The sequence below is a fragment of the Bombus affinis genome, chromosome 1 (assembly GCF_024516045.1).
Source record: "Bombus affinis isolate iyBomAffi1 chromosome 1, iyBomAffi1.2, whole genome shotgun sequence".
Taxonomy (NCBI): domain Eukaryota; kingdom Metazoa; phylum Arthropoda; class Insecta; order Hymenoptera; family Apidae; genus Bombus; species Bombus affinis.
The window spans coordinates 20,486,867-20,504,794 of NC_066344.1; the positions used below are offsets into that span (position 1 = coordinate 20,486,867).

The 17,928-nt window shown below is 31.4% G+C and overlaps 1 protein-coding gene across 3 annotated transcripts in view; it reads left to right on the forward strand.

The window, feature by feature from the left end:
* Positions 1-17,928, forward strand: part of LOC126917395 (putative aminopeptidase-2) — a 69,893-nt gene that overhangs the window by 30,938 nt on the left and 21,027 nt on the right. For all 3 annotated transcript variants that reach the window (XM_050724224.1, XM_050724215.1, XM_050724233.1), the window contains 9 exons: positions 216-493; positions 4,124-4,317; positions 5,334-5,501; positions 7,591-7,734; positions 7,819-7,897; positions 12,900-13,429; positions 15,572-15,730; positions 17,127-17,420; positions 17,591-17,774. In XM_050724224.1, coding sequence (XP_050580181.1) covers positions 216-493; positions 4,124-4,317; positions 5,334-5,501; positions 7,591-7,734; positions 7,819-7,897; positions 12,900-13,429; positions 15,572-15,730; positions 17,127-17,420; positions 17,591-17,774 — 2,030 coding nt within the window. The remainder of the gene's footprint in view (positions 1-215; positions 494-4,123; positions 4,318-5,333; positions 5,502-7,590; positions 7,735-7,818; positions 7,898-12,899; positions 13,430-15,571; positions 15,731-17,126; positions 17,421-17,590; positions 17,775-17,928) is intronic.

A 17,928-nucleotide genomic window follows, 5' to 3' on the forward strand; every position in this document is an offset into this window, starting at 1 on the left:
AAAAATATCTAAGGTAGAGTAAGTACTCGTTACTCAATATACAACATATTATAATATGAAATAAAAAATATTAAAAAATATTATAATAGATAAAACAAGTCCCCATTTTAGATTTCATTTCTTTATTTATATCTATTTACAAAGACACGTATTCCTTATCTACTAACACATATTTCATTTTTACTTAATAAAAATATAAAATAAATTGTTTCCAGGGTATTATCAGGTAAACTATGCACCTGATAATTGGAAAGAGATAATTAAGTTTTTGAAAAGTGATCGATTTAATGTAATACACGAAATTAATCGTGCAGCTCTCATCGATGATTTGTTAAATCTTGGCAGAGCAGGATATGTTGATTACCCTACTGTTTTAAGTGCAACACAGTATTTAAGCAAGGAAACAAACTACATTCCATGGCGTGCATTTCTCAACGGCTTGACTTATTTGCATAAACAATTTGAAGGAAAGGAAGGTTACAAAGCGTTTGTGGTATGTATTACAAAGTAAAACGTAAAGGAAGAAAGCAAGAGATAAATAAAATAATACATAAAATAATTGAAGATACAAGAGATAAACATGATAAGGCACATATTCCATTTTTTTTATGAAAGAGTGCTATTTAATACGCTATTAATTAATTGCATATCATTAAAATTGTTCTTTTATATGATTTTAAGATGAAATGTTTATCTACTTATCCTAGTTTTATAATATTCCACATAATGTTGCATAATATGCATCTGATTCTTTTTACAAAACTTTTTAGATCTATGATTTGATTTTTCAAGGCTTAAAAGGTTGTTCGCTTTTTAATTTTATGCAGACATCTATATATAGAAGATCGTGACAGTTTAAATAAAATTTGTGTCATATTACTTAATTATAGGATGTTTAATTTTAATTTGTAGATTCTATGTTTTACGTCATGAATAACATCTGTAATTTTTACACGTACAGTACAGAATACAAATTAAAACGAAGCAAATTCTGAAATTCTGAAAAGTAATAATCTAAATTCTTATCCGCCATCTGTGAAATGAAAGTTAAAAAATTAGCAAAAGAGCTAAAAATTATCACTGACCTGCATGATCTTTAGTTTTCGTTGAGAAAATCAAATTTGAAAACGTTAGTCTTGTAGTAGAGAAAACAAGGTCCATTGAATTTAAAATTGGATCGTTTATATCAAAGTTTACGCTAAAGTTCCAGTTATTTGGATTCATGGAAGAACAAATAGTTTCTATAGCTGGAATTCATATAATGTGAATTCACGTTCAGAAATTCACGTTCCATTTCAATAAGTAAGATTTAAATAAATGGAGTTTTGCTATATATTACTTTAATTGAGTATCAAAGATAAATTTGCAAGAAAAATAATTATGTATTTATATTATTTTAATTTTAGGTTGAACGCACCTTAAGTTGTAGCTTACGATATTATAATTTACGATATAAATTAATATCTTTGAGAAAATAAAAAAGATTTTCGTAATGATTTTTTATGATTTAGATATGTCTAAATCTCATTTGAGACAGCTAATTGAATTTTGTATTGGGAAACGTTACTACAATTAAGATCTACGGACAGAACACAGTTACAGTGTTTGCACTTATCTGGCTTACTTTTAGTTATAAGATTGTATCAGTTTAGTGTATCCAATTTTAAGTTTGGTGAGAACAACTTGTTCTTCCCTACTAAAAAAAAGTGCTGGACTTTTATCAAATATATTTCTACCTGTATTGAATGGAGGTGCATTTCTCCAAAAATCGTTTTTCTTCACATATCTTCAGAACTAAAGGTCAAGATGATTTAAATCTGGGAACCGAACAGGTCAAAGTATAGCTTCTCTTCGACTGATCCATCTATTTCTAAAACAGTTAGTCAAGTGCTCATGCACTGCGTTGGTAAAATATGGCGGTGTACCATTCTACATGAATCATCCCTTAATGGGTGAGGATTTTCACGTTCCCAGAAATGTTCATTACGTATATTTGTTATTCCATATTTATAAAATGTTTCCACATCGATAAATAATATCCTGGCGGAGAAATTGAAGTTGCTTTCGATTTTCCGACTCATTCATTTGCGAAATTCTTTTCTTCTAAGAAAAACTATTTTTAACTTCTGAACTTTCTGAAAGCTATGCAGGTGTGGATTTTTCCCTTTCAATACAGAACATGAGGGGGTTGTTGCTGATATCTTCTTCAACAGCAATAATGCTTATACTTAACCTGAGATTTTCTTGAATACGATGCAGTATTCTATCTCCCAGATCCGGATCGGCAGAATTCGACTGCCAGATTTCGCAGGATTCAATGTACTTGTATGCCTCAATCGTTAGGTTATTTTGCAAAATATCTTTACACAGTATAGTTCTATTAGGATATTCTTCCCCATATAATCCCCGTTGCGCTTTTGTACTATTGCCGTCTGCTGCACCGTAACAAAGGTGCATATCCAAAAGTCGTCCAAATGTGTATGAAATTTTGTAATAACAATGGCGCTATAAATAATAAATAATAGTATTGCTACACTGCATACAATACTTACTACAGGAGTAATATACTCCTTTCTGGATTTTTTCTAATTGCTTTCTTCTTAGGTTGTTTGATTGTTTTTATGTTTTTGATCTGCTCAATATATCCTGATTCATGTTTGTACCGTTGATGTCGATGCCAGAGAGGCTATTGGAGCCTTCAGCCTTATCAATTTTAGTTCGTTTGATGGATTTTGATTTATTTCAACTAATATCAGTTTCGAGGACTTCATTAATTGTATTTTCTGTATTTTGGTTTCATTGTAGCTTTTGCTAAATGCCACATTTGTTCGCATAAAAAATATTTAAGTGCTTTGGAGATTGGATAAATCCAGTAAGTGGTATTTTCGTATCCTATTTTGATTACTTCTTAGTTATATGTAAAATCTAATTACTGCTTATGTGTGGAAAATCTTCCTCAATCACGCCTGCTATTAAGAACGCCACTGATGTTTTCTAGCAATGCATGTGAAATCATTGAATAGACATTGAACAGTATGATTCTCTTGTATCTGTCTAACGAAATCAGGCTTGAAGATTGGAACAATTTATTTATATCGCATTGTAGTTGTTGGTAATTTATTTGGCTAATTCCCCAGTAGCAAGAAAAACGCAAATTCCACCGCTAGAAATTCCTCAAATAAAACGTATATTTCTTGGATTTGTAATTTTGTCAATTACAAATGCATAGTCTTTGATTTGAATTCCATCTTTGGCCTCGATAACTATAGCTTGATCTTTCCTTGAAAAGCAGTCACTTAGAACATCACTTTTGCAACTGAAGAGATTGACTGTTGGATATTGAATAGGAACAGTGGTAGGAACTATAGGTAATTGACTTCCGTAGTCAGAAACCATTTGATAATTTTCCTATACTGAGGTGCAATTTATCTAGTACAATGTATTACTTTTAACCATTCGCTGATCATTAATCACTAACATTTTAGTTTGAGAACCATCTATTATTATAAAGTCACTTCGACAATTGACTGAATGTATAGAACTCGCGAAATGGTTTGTTAATATGTTTTGATTCAACGCGCTCTCCTTGAAACTTCTTAGTTATTATAGACCTTATTATTTTTCATACCATAAATAATATATATCCTCTCTTATTCTTTATTTTAAATTTGTAAGTTAAAATCAAATGGCCGAGATCTACATATGAGTATACAAAAGAAGTATTACACATAGCATCAATACAAAAATCATTGACACTAACCAACATAGTTCTGGAAAAAAAAGATGATACATACAAAAGATATGAACAAATATGATAAAATTTTTTCATTTTGAAATTACATATGTATGTATATAAACATTACGTATAAGAATATTTCTTGTGGAATACTAACACTTCTCCTTTATTAATTTTTACGATTCAACATTTCTGTAATCTCAACTATCAGCTGTAAAATACGTTATACACCTTAAAATCAGTAAAAATGTAAAAATGTAAATACTTTATTTAATATAAATTTATATAAAATAAAATTATGCCACGTTCAAAGTATATAAATTATAATTAATATATTATTATAATTATCATATTGTATAAATTACTTTTATTCCTATTACATTACAGCGATATCTAAGCTCGCTGTTAACACCAGTATACAATAAACTTGGATTTGAGGATAAGGAAAATGATGACCACGTCACCTTGTTGTTCAGATCACACATTCGCAAGTGGGCATGCCAAGTAAACATAGCAAACTGCAAATCTCGAGCCTTATCTTATTTTAACTCTTGGGCCAACAATGAAATAACAATGGCAAGGTCAATATTATTTCTAATTAAATAACGTAATTTTCAAAGAAAGTTTTCAAGTTTACAATTGAATTCCTTAGTATTTAGAAATCCTACATATCTATACAATATATATTACTATATATTACCATATATTAATGAATATTTTATATTAACGAACAAAAGTTTACTTATTAAGTTTTATTTTATATATGTCATTAATAGAATCATATATTTAATACAAGATTTTTATTTTTATATAGTTCAATTTTATTGTATATAGTTTTCATAAAAATACGCGCACAATAGGATTTTTTTATGGCACTTACTTAAGTATAGATTAACAAAATATTATTATTTCAATATTCAACCTAAATATGCCGCAATTGCTTTATACAATTTTGCAAATTAAAGCTACCATTTTTATTTGAGATTTAAACTGAATCAATTAAAATTCTGTATTACGTGTATCAGATAATTAAAAAAAGAATAGGGTGGACAGTATCACAAAAATTGTAAAATATAATGAAATTATCTTAAATATATAAAATATATCTTAAATTAAATTATCTAGATGTTATGAAACGTTGATAAACAAGGTTATATGTATTAAGGATGTTATATTCTTTGGATTTCTGAATTACATACATTTTTTTATCATAAATAACTATATAGAGTTACATTGTTTCGCGCCTTAAACAATTGAAGCTCTTTTTCAAATATCTCAAATACTTTGACATAAGGAGTCTCATTTTGATTATTTGCATTTATTATTTCAATTTGTGTAAAAGCTATATCTGCTACATTTTCACTACTATTAAGCAAAGTGTTAATTTATTGCAGAGTCAAATATAATTTCTTACATGTGTTCGGTACAGTACAATACATATTTCTATAATAAAATAAATACAGTATTATGATAAATTTTCCTATCTCTTATCTTATTAAATTTCTTTTTTGCAAATATATATAAGGAGGTTTGCAGGAGGTACTACTTTATTTACAAATTATGCTAAAACAGATGGTTCACGGATTTTATTTTTTAGCTTTCCACCCAATATTCGTAGTGTATCGTATTGCACGGTTGCTGAACAGAACGATCCTGAATCCTGGAACCGTTTGTGGGCACTTTATTCAGATACGACATTTGCTGCACAAAAGTTAATAATTCTCCAATCTTTAGCCTGCGCTACTAAAGACGATTTTCTTGACCAGTAAGTTTTTATTTATTAATTTTTATATATAAAGCATTGAGAACAAATATGGATTGAGCCCAGTTTTTTCGAATTTGAGTTTATAGTATCAATTGACTTTACTAAGCTGTATTAATCATGCAAGAATGGAGTAATTCATGTTTCACAAATCAAATAATAGTATATTAAATAATAGTAATAATATAACGATAATATAACTGAATCATTCAATTCAATATTACTCAATATTTTGATCTCGAGTTTATTTTAAGCAATCAATTACTCAGTTTCTTGAATGTTGGGGTTAATTCATTTTTTTCTCATGTAATAATATGTATAGTATTACACGAAGTAACGTTTAAAACATTATGATCATATTCTCATTTGACTCAATAAAAAAATTAATATGTAACACGAATAGTTGGTTTAAAAATATAATTAATATTAAATAATGTAATAGGTAATTGGCTGTTTAAATAATTTTGTGATTTTTGTGAAGTATGTTTCCAATTAATATTTTGCAACTCCTGCATACATTTTCAGATTTGTATCAAACTATACAAATGTGACCACGATAGTTGTACCATGTTATACAAAATCTTTTATACAATACACATAATATATGTATGTATAAGAAGAGTTTCCATAAGTTAACATATGTGTGGTTCTTCGGAATTCGAGTGTATTTTCAATAGTACATTGCGTTATGTTCTAACGCGACGTATCAAGAAGATTTCGGTTCACTTTTTCAGGCCAGACCTGAATTTCCTGAAAAAGTTTCAAGAATTTTCAATGTTCACAAAACATCGGAACAAAGGCCAGTATACTATTAAAAACACGTTCGAAATCTAGAGAACCACAAATATGTCATCTAATAAACATCGTGATAGTGTAAAATTTAAAAGTTCTCATAAGTATACAAATATTTTCGTGAGTCATTATTAGTAAGTCTTGTAATCAATAATGAGTTAGTAAGTTCTATAATCAATGAAAAACACAAAAATTTATTTTCGCGTTTGTAAAAGATATTCTCGATATTTCTTCCTTCCATTTCTATATAACAGTGTTATAAATTTATACTCTACTCAGTGTACTTTTTCAAAAGAAAACATATTTTTCATGTTTTAAATTACACGACATACATGAGAATATTGTAGTAGTATGTTTATTATTCCATTATCGTATGTTCACAGTTATTATCTATTGCTAAACCATGAATATTCATGCAAATGCATAATTTCGGAGAATGCGAGTAGGGTAATGAAACGATAAAAATTTATATTAGATGAATATAAAGCTGTGTTCTTTATTTCGCATCTTTCGTATTTCAATAATTGTTTAAGTATATGAATTTTTTAAGAAATAAGTTTTGTAGTATATTTTCATTTACAATACATTTTATATTGTAAATGATTTCATTTTCAATACATACACTTTCTGTTTTCTTCTTTCTAGTATAACATCGAAAGGATTGAAATTTAGGATACGTTCGTTAGATACTTTTTATTTCTTTAGATGAGCACTATACATATGTACATAAACTATATTGCGCTGCTTAGTAAAATTATCCTACCTACAATTTTGAAACTGAAGAAAACTGAAGTTTTTTGTTGTTTTCTTTTTTGTGTCAGTTTTGTTTTTCTTCATTCAGTTTGCAATACTTACGTCATTATTTTGTAAAAACATGTATAATATATTTGATATGTAAAAAACACGGGGCAATATTTCTCTATATTTTAAAAAATGAGCAAATGCTTTCAGTTTTCAAATTGTATTCAGTTTTCAGCAAATGTATTTCAGTTAAAAATACAAAGACATCGTAGTCAATCAAAGATAAATATGTAATACATTTAACATTCTAGATGTTTTGTTGTAAAAGCTTGTACAGAATGTTAAAAAATTATTTGTCATGGCTGTCAGACTTTTATTCCTCGTAACGACTTCTACACGATGCAATAAAATGATTTGTCCTTACACTTCAAGAAGCAGGTCAATTTTGTAGTAACTCTTTTCAAGTGTGAAATAATTTTTGAACACCATATACATATCTCATTTTTAACTCTTACATGTAGAGTGTATTACGTTTACTGTTTATCTTTTTCTTTCTAAGGTTACTTCACACAGTACTCTCGGATAAGCAGGTACGATTCGAAGATAGTTCGAGCATTTTCTCTTCCGTTATCAATTCGGGCCCGAAGGGAATCGAATTCGTAATAAATTTCATTGAAAAAAATTACGAAAAAATGGTCAGCTAGTAAGTAAAGTATTGTAAACTATACAAAAATTATTTGGCTTTCGCAGTAATAATTAAAATCATTTTGCAATATTTTTTCTGCAGCTTCCAGGAAATTTCCACCGTCAACAGTATCGTAAACGCGATTGGAAAAAAAGTATTCACGAACAAAATTTATGCAAAGGTAATTTATTCTTTTTGTATAATCATTATATTCGTATAAAACGAATCATTCTTTTCAAAAGATTATTATACATAAATTCGAGATTTTTATCATAATATTGGATATGCGAATCTTTTATTTATCTTAAGATTCTGCAATCTGTAGCATAAATTTTAAACCAGAGCTGTCTTGCATAATTGAGGTAATACTATTAGTGCCATTCTACAAGTTACAAATTACCTGATTATTTTATTTATGAAAAAATTATAAACTTGTAAAGATTTGTAACATGTCAAGAATTGTAATTTGTTAATTTATTAATATTATTAATTATGTATTATTATTTACATAATATTAATAATTAGTTAAATTGGTTATGCAAGAATGCTCAGATAGTAATTTTTTATAATTATTTCTGAGATTAATCTCACATTCTATAAGTGTACCTAATTCTAATGAACAAGAGTATATATCGTAAATCCTCAACAAATTTAACATCGTTATTTCATATTCTTCGAATGTTATCGATTAAATTTTAACTATTTTTATTTATTATTGCTTAGTCCGTGCCCTTCGGCTTTAGACGAACTTTCGGTTTTATATCTCTTATACCTATTTCGCTTCTTATATATCTATCTCCCCTCTTACCCGCTCCATTATATTGCACTTCCTTAATTATTCTATCTCTAAAGTTAGAAACTAAAAAAACTAAAAACTAATGACTAAAAAACTATTGCAACTTTGGGATTTTGTCTCCTTGCTGTGCTTCCTTCTTGTCATTCCTCCCCGTCTTGTATTACCCTTCTCTTCTCTATTATTGCTTTTAGTTCTATTTGTCCTTCTCCAGTCTCATTTAGTGTTTTTTCTATGTCCTTTGGTCCTCCCGTTATTTCACATTTTTCTATTACATATCTCAGGTTTTCTTCTTTCCTTTTACATAGTCTGCAGCTTTTTTCTCCCTCTTCTTTCCAGCATTCCCTTGTTTTGGTGTCATTTCCACGTCTGAATTTTACTAATATCCTTCTGTCCTTCCACTTCATCCTTTTTTCTATGCATTTTAGTAACTCTTCTTTGGCGATTTTTCTGTAATGTATGTTATATTTAGATTCCCTTATCCTTTCCCCCTCTCTTCTGCTTCTCTCTTTCTTCTTTCTTCTATAATCTGGTCTGCTGTCATCCTCTCTTACTCTTTTCTTGCTTCCATCTGTGTCCCTCAATTTCTCACCTCTTCCAGTCCCTTCCTTCTCTTTCTTGCTCTTTTCCTTTCTTGGCCATTTCTCCAGTTTCTCTCTCTTTCCTTTATACACTCCTTTACTAGTTCCTTTTTTTATTTTAAGGCTTTCTCTTCATACCTTTCTGCTGTTTTTAATGCTTTTTCTTTGATTTCTGTTAACTTGCATTCTTCTATCAATATATAATTTTGCGTTGTCATATCTAAACCTAAGATCCATTTTACATATCTTCTTTGTAATTCTATCCAGTCTTTCTTCCATGTTCCGGCCTCATACCTCTGCTCCAAACAGCGCCACGCTCTCTACCAGTGCTCCAAACATCATTCTTCTCTTGTAGTCCTGTTTGAATATTCTTTCTCCCACGCTCCATGTTTTCTTCATTGCTACTGTTGCTTTCTTTTTCCTGTCTTGTATGTGCTTCTCATCACCGCCGTTTTTCTGTAGTATGTACCCTAGGTATCTCGTCCACTTCTTCTAATTCTTGCTCTTCCCATTTTCATTTTCTTTGTCTGCTTTTGTTCCTTCTTTTTTCGAAAACTATTATCTTGGTCTTTTCCCTGCTCAGTTCCAATTCGGCTTCCTTTAAACATTTTTTGAATCTCTTTAGTACTTCCTTTAGCTCCTCTTGTCTATCCGCCATCAGCACAATATCGTTTGCATATGACAGTGAACATACCTTTCTTTCTCCTACCACTATGCTCCGGCTTGTCCTTTCCTTAGTTCTTCTTCCAGTCCTGCGACGTAGATGTTGAATAACGTCGAGCTCAACGGGCACCCTTGTCTGACTCCCCTCGCTGTCCAAAATTCTTTTGCGTTGTGGTTCTTGATTCACACCACATTCTTTGTTTCTACGTATATCTCTTTAATCCTTCGAGTTAGTTTTTCGCTAATCCCCATTTTTCTCAGTTTCTCCTCCAATTTTTCTTTGTTTAGCCTGTAGAACGCCGCTGTCAAGTCCGCAAAGGAGGCATATAGTTTCTCTTTTTCTCTACTCAACTATTTGTCTATGATATGGTTTATCACAAATACCGCGTTGGTCACTCCTCTTCCTTTTCTAATTCCAAATTGGCTCTCTTCCAGTTTTGTTTCAATCTTTGCCTTCAGCAGTTCGTCTAGTATCCCTGAATAGATCTTGTGTGCTATGTCCATTAATGTTACTCCTCTGTAACTCTTCGCTACTCTCTTATCCCCCTTCTTGTATATCGGACATATTACTCTTTTTTTCCGACCTTCTGGTATCCCCTCTCCATTCCATATTTTCCTGAACAACTTCCATAACGCCTCCTCCACTTCCTTCGATGTATACTTCCATACCTCATTTTCTAATCCGTCTTCCCCCATTGCTTTCTTTTCCTTCCAGTTTCTGAGCTGGTAGATCACCTCATCCTTCTCTATATTATCTTCTCTCTCCCCCATTATTTTTTCTTCTGCTCGATGCTCCTCCGTTTTTCTGCCCTCTTCGTGCTCTGTTCCTTCTAAAATTTCCATAAAGTGATTTTTCCACTCTTCTTCGCTTATTTCTTCATCTATACCTTCTCTTCTTCTTCTATATTTATTTATGTATTTCCACGCTTTTTGTTCTGTTTTGATCTTCTTGATTTTCTCCATTTCGTCTTCTTCGTGTCTTTCCTTTCTTTGTTTGCACCACTGTTTGAATGCCTTTTTTCCCTCTATGAGCGCTTCTCTACTGCATTTTCCTTTCATAAACTTTGTCACCTTCCATGTCATCTCTCTTTTCCTCTCTTTCCACTCCTTGTCGTATCACACTTTCTCCCCCATGCCCCATTTCCTTATCTTCACTTTCCTCTTTGGCATTGCTTCGTTTATCTTCTTTTTGATTTCTATCCACATTTCCTCTACTTCTTCCCTTGCAGGTGCATTCTTTACATGCCTTCAAGTATTTTTCCACACTTTCGTTTCATTCCCTTTTCTCCTTCTCTTCTTCTTTTTTCCTCTTTTTTTGTAATTCCGGCCCCCCTATTTCTATTTCTAACGGCATGTGGTCCGACTCTGTTCTTTTTCCTACTTTCATGTCGACTATTTCTTCTGTCGTCTCCTGATTGCCAATCACATAGTCTATTACTGAGTTTCCTCTCTTCCCAATATAGGTCCACTCCTCTCCGTCTTTATCTCTGCCATTGATTATCGTCCAGTCTCTCCCTTCCAGATACTTTAGCAGTGTTCTTCCTTCCATGTTTATTGTCTTGTCTTTTGATCGTCTGTTTTTTTCTTTCCCTAGGTCCTCGTTTATCGGCCCTCCCTCTTCTCCCGTTCTTCCGGTCCAGTCTCCGCCGATGATCATCAATTCCTCTTCTCTTCCGTCTACTCTTTTCTTTACTACTTTCCATGTCCCTTTTGTGTCTTGATTATAAACTATCATTACCCTATACGTCTTATCATTGAATACTATTTTTCTTTCCACTATACTATCACTTATTTCTTTGTATTCTATTTCTCTCAGTTCCTTATTTATACCCGTAATTATTCCCCCCTTTGCTCTTTCTTTTTTCCTTACCCTCATTGCTGCCCTGCATTTCCAATCGAATTCTTTGGGTAGTCTATATTTTAATTTTTCCAATTGTCTTCCTCTATCCATGTTTCCGCGAGTCCGATCACGTCGAATGTCTTCAAATATTCCAACATCTCCTTGTCCTTTCTTATTAACCCTGCTACGTTACAGAAGCACATTTTCATTCCCTTTGTATTCCCCCTTTCCCTTTTTTCATTTTTTCCCCTCTCCTTCTTTCTTCCCCCAGCCTCTCTTCATTTTCGTTCCATCTGTACCATCTGTTTTCTATTCTTATTTTCTTATATTTTATCTTTACATATTCGGCCTGTTCCCTTCTTATTCTGGCTACCCTTCTTATGTGTTGCTGTACTTCCCTTTCTTTTCTTGCCAGATCGTCGTCTATGTATACCCACTTTTGCAATTTGCTTTTCTCCTTCATTATCCTTATTTTTTTCTCTATTGATTTCATCGTCGCCACTATTATTTATTATGTTTTTGTCCCCCACTCTTATCATATGTGTTCTTTCTACTTCTGCCCCTATTCTAATTTTTTCTCTTATGAACTCCTTTACTGTTTCTTCATTGCTGCCTTCGTTCCAGTCCACTCCTTTGATTACTATGTTCCTTCTTCTTTTCTCTCCCTCTGCCCTGTCCTGCTCCTCCTCGATTCTTTTGATTCTGTCCAAGAATTCTTTCTTTTCCCTTTCCCATTCTTCTTTCTCTCTGGCTCTCTGTCTTTCCCCTCTTTCTCTTTCCTCTTTCATTTCCCTTTTCATCTTCTCCACTTGCTTCTCGAATGTACCTTTTATTTCCTTTATCATTGCCTCGAATCCGCTTTTCATTTCCTCCATTTTTTCCATCATTACCTGCATTCCTTTCTCCCTGGTCGGTGTCCTTTTTTTCTGATAAGTTGTATTTATCCAGTGTATTTTTGAAATCTACCTTATCTCCCGCTTTACCCATGTTCCTTGGTCTTCCTCTGTTTGTCACCATCTGTCGTTTCCCTACCTTATCTTTTTGCCGCCTTTCTGGCTTCCTAACTTCTTCTTTTCTAGTTTTTCTTATTTGTATCTCTCTCTCGTTCCTGTCTTCTTTTTCGCTTTTCTTTTCCTTTGTCCTTCTATGCTCACCCTTTATTTTCCCTTCTTCGTGTCACTTTGTGTTTCCTTCTCCTTTTTCCCTTCACACTTCACTTTTTCCACAGAACTCTACGTCTGCGTGTTATCCTTGCACCGAATCAAACCGAAAGTCCCTAAATTTTAACTAATCGTTCTTTTCGCAGTATGTCGAGTTACTCAATTTCTTAGACAAGAAACAGCCAATGGAAAACTTCAAAGCTTTCTCGGATTACGCAAAATACGAATTAAAATGGGGCCAAGAAAATATCCCAGGGATATTTCAGTGGATCGAGGAACAATATCCATCGATGAATTATCGTTTACCAAAATCTTTTTCTCCATTAAGATACAATATCACATTGTCTCCATATTTTGCCGAAAACAATTTTATATTTACTGGCAGAGTACAAATAGAAATGGAATGTAACGAAGATTATATATCCCATATAGTCCTTCATTCCAGCAAACTTGAAATCACAGGACTCTCATTGCAACCGAAACACTCGACTTCAAACAATGAAAACAGCGTAAGCGGTCTACGACAAAATAATGATACTGAGACGCTCACAATATTCATGAAAAGATTCATTCAAGCTAAAGAACTTGTTCTTGATATCTCATTTACTGGTAAATTGAACGATGATATGGAAGGATTTTATCGAAGTTACTATATCACCGATGAAGGAAACATTCGGTGAGTAAGGACTTTAGAGTAAGATTTTAAGGCAAACAATTAGATTCTGAATATTTATGCAAATTCATATTTTTACAAATACAAATGGAGAAATAAAATCTAAATATTCTAAATCGAATAATTTTTAATATTATATCTGTTAGGTATATTTGTACCTATTGGAATTTTATACAATAATTTTATACTGTAACCAATATTTCAATTACTTCATGTTAAATTATTTCTTTTTAGTCACTCAGATGTCAGAAAATGAACAAAAATGGACTTACTATTTTTTCCGTGTAGTTTTCATATATTCCAATTATTAAAATGGAATAAGAGTTTCTGTTTCACAAATAAGTCCACAGTCCACTACAATATAATATATGTATATATATGTCGGGTTGACGTTAGGATTGGGGTTGTAGGCGTTTGATGAATGTCCACTAGAATTAGCCATCGTTGTGGTACAATGAAGATAGAGTTTATTAACACAAGAATGGATATAATAGATTTGACAATTAACTGCGGCGATTAGGCACTTGTAATACTAATGACAATGGCCTCAGGTTCGATAATCCGCGGTCAACGGGATGGCGAACGTATTATTTTCGTCAAAGTCTAAGTTGAACTATATGTTAAAGCGTGAAATATTCACGGATAGTAGAGACGTTACTTAACTCGTTGATGCGATCGTACGCGAGAGAGTGTCTCCCCGTCACGGTGACGTTGCGGAGGAAAACTATGATGGGGTGTGTCTAAGGGCACGAAATCATCGGATTCGTGGAGAAAAGTCTTCGTTCGGAAAGTGAGGGAAATTCACGTTGCTGTTAATTGGTCAATTTCCATGTTGGTGGTTAGAGAAGGATGCTAGCCGTCCTTAAGGGAAAGTTGCTAGCGGGAAGCGTCGTTCGTGAGAAAAATAGATTTTTCCTATCTTCCCGTAGTTGGAACGAGGACTGTTTGTCTGTTTGAAGGACTTTTGTTAAATAAATCTTTGGATATATAACCGGTTCTCGGGCTAGCTGAACATGTACTGTGGAGATGCGTCGACATCTGGTAATCATCTTACCCGAAGAATAGAGTCTGTGTGTGACGAGCTAAGGGACAGAAACCGTTGGAATGTTTACTGTCGCGTGCCGCTACAACTATTTGTTTTTAAGGAGAGCTATACTATTACCCCATACCTTTGTTAGACTAAGTGTTTATCCCTTGACCGCGACTACGTTCGGCGACTGGCTGTCGCCTCGAGCCTAAGCTCATTATCACAAATCTCGAACAAATACAATCGAATTGAGTGACGATAATTGCTTAATTACGGCTATCATTAGAATCTAGATTATAATGTTAAGGGATTTTCCCAAGGTTCCAAAAGGAAGGCTTCAGTGTCCTTTCATCTCCGACACATATAATACTAATATATAAGATTATATATATATTATATATAATTATTACATATGTATTATATGTATATGTTAATATATATATTAAACAATATATATATATATTAATATATATTAAAATATTTATATACATATTAATTAATTAAATCCAAGTATATTAAATTACCTATCATTTACTTATGTAAATACTTGTAAATGTTTTGTAATACTTTCAGATTACAAAAATCACAAAAATTTTACATATTATTATAAAAATGAAATCCGTAAAGCCATGTAAAGAAATGCTTCATTGGAAACTAAGGGTATATGGCAATACATCTTATAGCCACTTTACACATGAAATTAACTTTTCATTTGCTTCATATAATTAATTACTTCTTGGTTTTATATTGTAGTTTCCTATTTTTATTGTAATCTCTAATTTAAAAGATTCTGATATGTAAACAAACAACTCATATAACGGAATTTAAGCTGTTGTGAAATTCCTAAAAGGATTAAAATGTTATAGTCAACACAATGTTTATTTTTAGTAATTATTTACTTAGGAAAACAAAATGATCAATTATTTCAATAAGATTAACAATTGATAATTTACGTATTTTATACCCAATGAATTATATTTATTTATTTTCCCTAAAATTGAAACAATATAATGCACATGAAGAATTTATTCAATTACTTCGATTTATATTTTCATGAAGGACCAGTTGTTACTTGCAATTAATTTCTCTAGTTTCCTAATATCCTTTCTTGATTTTAGTTGGTTGGCTGCAACTCAGTTTGAAGCAACTTATGCGAGACAGGCTTTCCCTTGCTTCGATGAACCAGCTTTCAAAGCAAAGTTTGTAATAAACATGGAAAGACCTAAGGATTATAAGGTGCTGAGTAATATGCCTAGAAATTCACTAATTCCACTGACGTAAGTATGCACAGAAAAATATAAACATCATGATTATTTAAAAAAAATAGAAGCAGTAATGTACCTTAAGAAAATCAAATATTAAGTCAGAGTCATTTATATACAATAATACCATTATGATTTATTAATACAAAAAATTATAAAATTATAATATTTTCGACAATGAAAAATTATAAATTAGTTTCATTTTCATGCATCTACATTGTATTGTACATTTCTGTAAATCCATACTGTTTGATATTTTTTATGTAAATATGCATATGCTACATCGCTAACTACGAATTACATAGCACTAAACAGTGCAAACTCTTAATACGCATTATGTTTTTTTTTTTTTTTTTTTTTTTTTTTGTAATACTAACATAAAGACAGTTTTGGTAGTGTGAGATTAAATGAAAGTGTAGTGAATCTTAAAACTATTTTCCTGTAAAATAACAGGAGATATGACGTAATAAAATATCACGTTCTCTTTTGTACGTTTTGATTAAACATTATACGTTAATATTATTAAGATTTATATTAAAGACTAACGTTGTCTTAACACAACATTTAATTTCCAGTCTTTTTCAGTCAATTTACATTACCAACTATTTCTTTAAGAGTGTAGTTATAACAAGGAATTCCAAGCATTTTCCATATCTTTTTAATCATTTTCTTCTTTCACTTACCGCTTACAATCATATGAAATTTTGTAGAAATCTGTGCATTTATAATTGCACGTTATGATTTTTCTAAGTCATACAAATGTTGTTTATATACAACAACTCATAGAAGTACATAAAATTTTATTAGCATTTATACGGCTATCTTATATATATGGATGAAATTTAAACCAATCTAAAAATGTATATAGAAGTTATGAGATATTTGCTGTAAACATATATTTAATAAAAAATTACAATTCATCATGAAGAACCTTGATGTATAATAAGTATTATAATAATGGATAAGTGATAATTTAGATATTTTTGTGGTTTTTGCGAAATATATATGTACTTATACCAAATATCTTGTAACTTATAATAATAGATTCGTTTTAAGCTTTCCCAAGATAATTATAATTGTCGGGTTACATCACAATATTAATAAGAATGACCCATATAAAACGCATAGTACATATTCCTCAAAGGTGTTTACACGTGTCCTTTACTTGCGTGAACCACTGTATATCTCTGATTTGTGAATGAGCTCCTGTGAAGTATCTGCTATTCCAATACATTTTTTACATTTAGATGAAACAATCTGTATATTACTTCACGTTTCTAAATAATATTCGTTTAAGCAACACATTATTCTTCTATTTGGTTTTTGGATTAATGGGTTAATAGATTTATATTTGTTATAGCAGAAACATTTCACAAAAATGTAATATATACATTTTAACTTATACTTTCAGTACATCCGATCGTGTTGTAGAAACTTTTAATGAAACAGTCAGTATGTCAACATACCTGGTGGCATTTGTAGTCAGCGACTTTGATCCTATGGTAAATGCATATTTAAACGTAAACATATGGGGTAGACCCAATATTGCTCAGAAAGGCTATTTAGCGCAAATCGCAGCAAGAAGAATCCTTGATTATCTTCAGATGGAAACAAACCATGAATATACATTGCCAAAATTGGATTTAGTCGGAATTCCAGATTTCTCAATGGGTGCTATGGAAAATTGGGGCCTTGCTACGTTCAGGTAAATTGTATTGAGTTATTTTAAGAGAATCGGTATCTAAATTAATCATTTATGAAGGGTTCATTTTGTTCAATTTCTAACTGACGTATCAACTTGATCTTATCATCATTAGACACATTTAAAAAAAAAAACAAGATACATTTAATGAAATGTGTAAATTACTTTCACAGAGAGTACGGACTCTTTTATGACAAGATAGTAACATCAGCTAAATATAGGGTCTATATAATTACTATAATTGCTCACGAGATCGCGCATATGATGTATGGAAATCTGGTCACCTGCGATTGGTGGGAACACTTATGGTTGAACGAGGGTTTCGCCGAATATATGCAATGGCGTCTTGCCGAAATGGTAAGCCTTTATTGAACATGTTAGATCCCTTCCACGGTAATAAACATTGAACATTCATACACGTTGCTATGAATGTTTCTGGTCTGTTGAATATTATGTGGTTTGGGAATGTGTTATTTTTTTATAGAAAGTGAGTTATAAATGTATCAAAGGA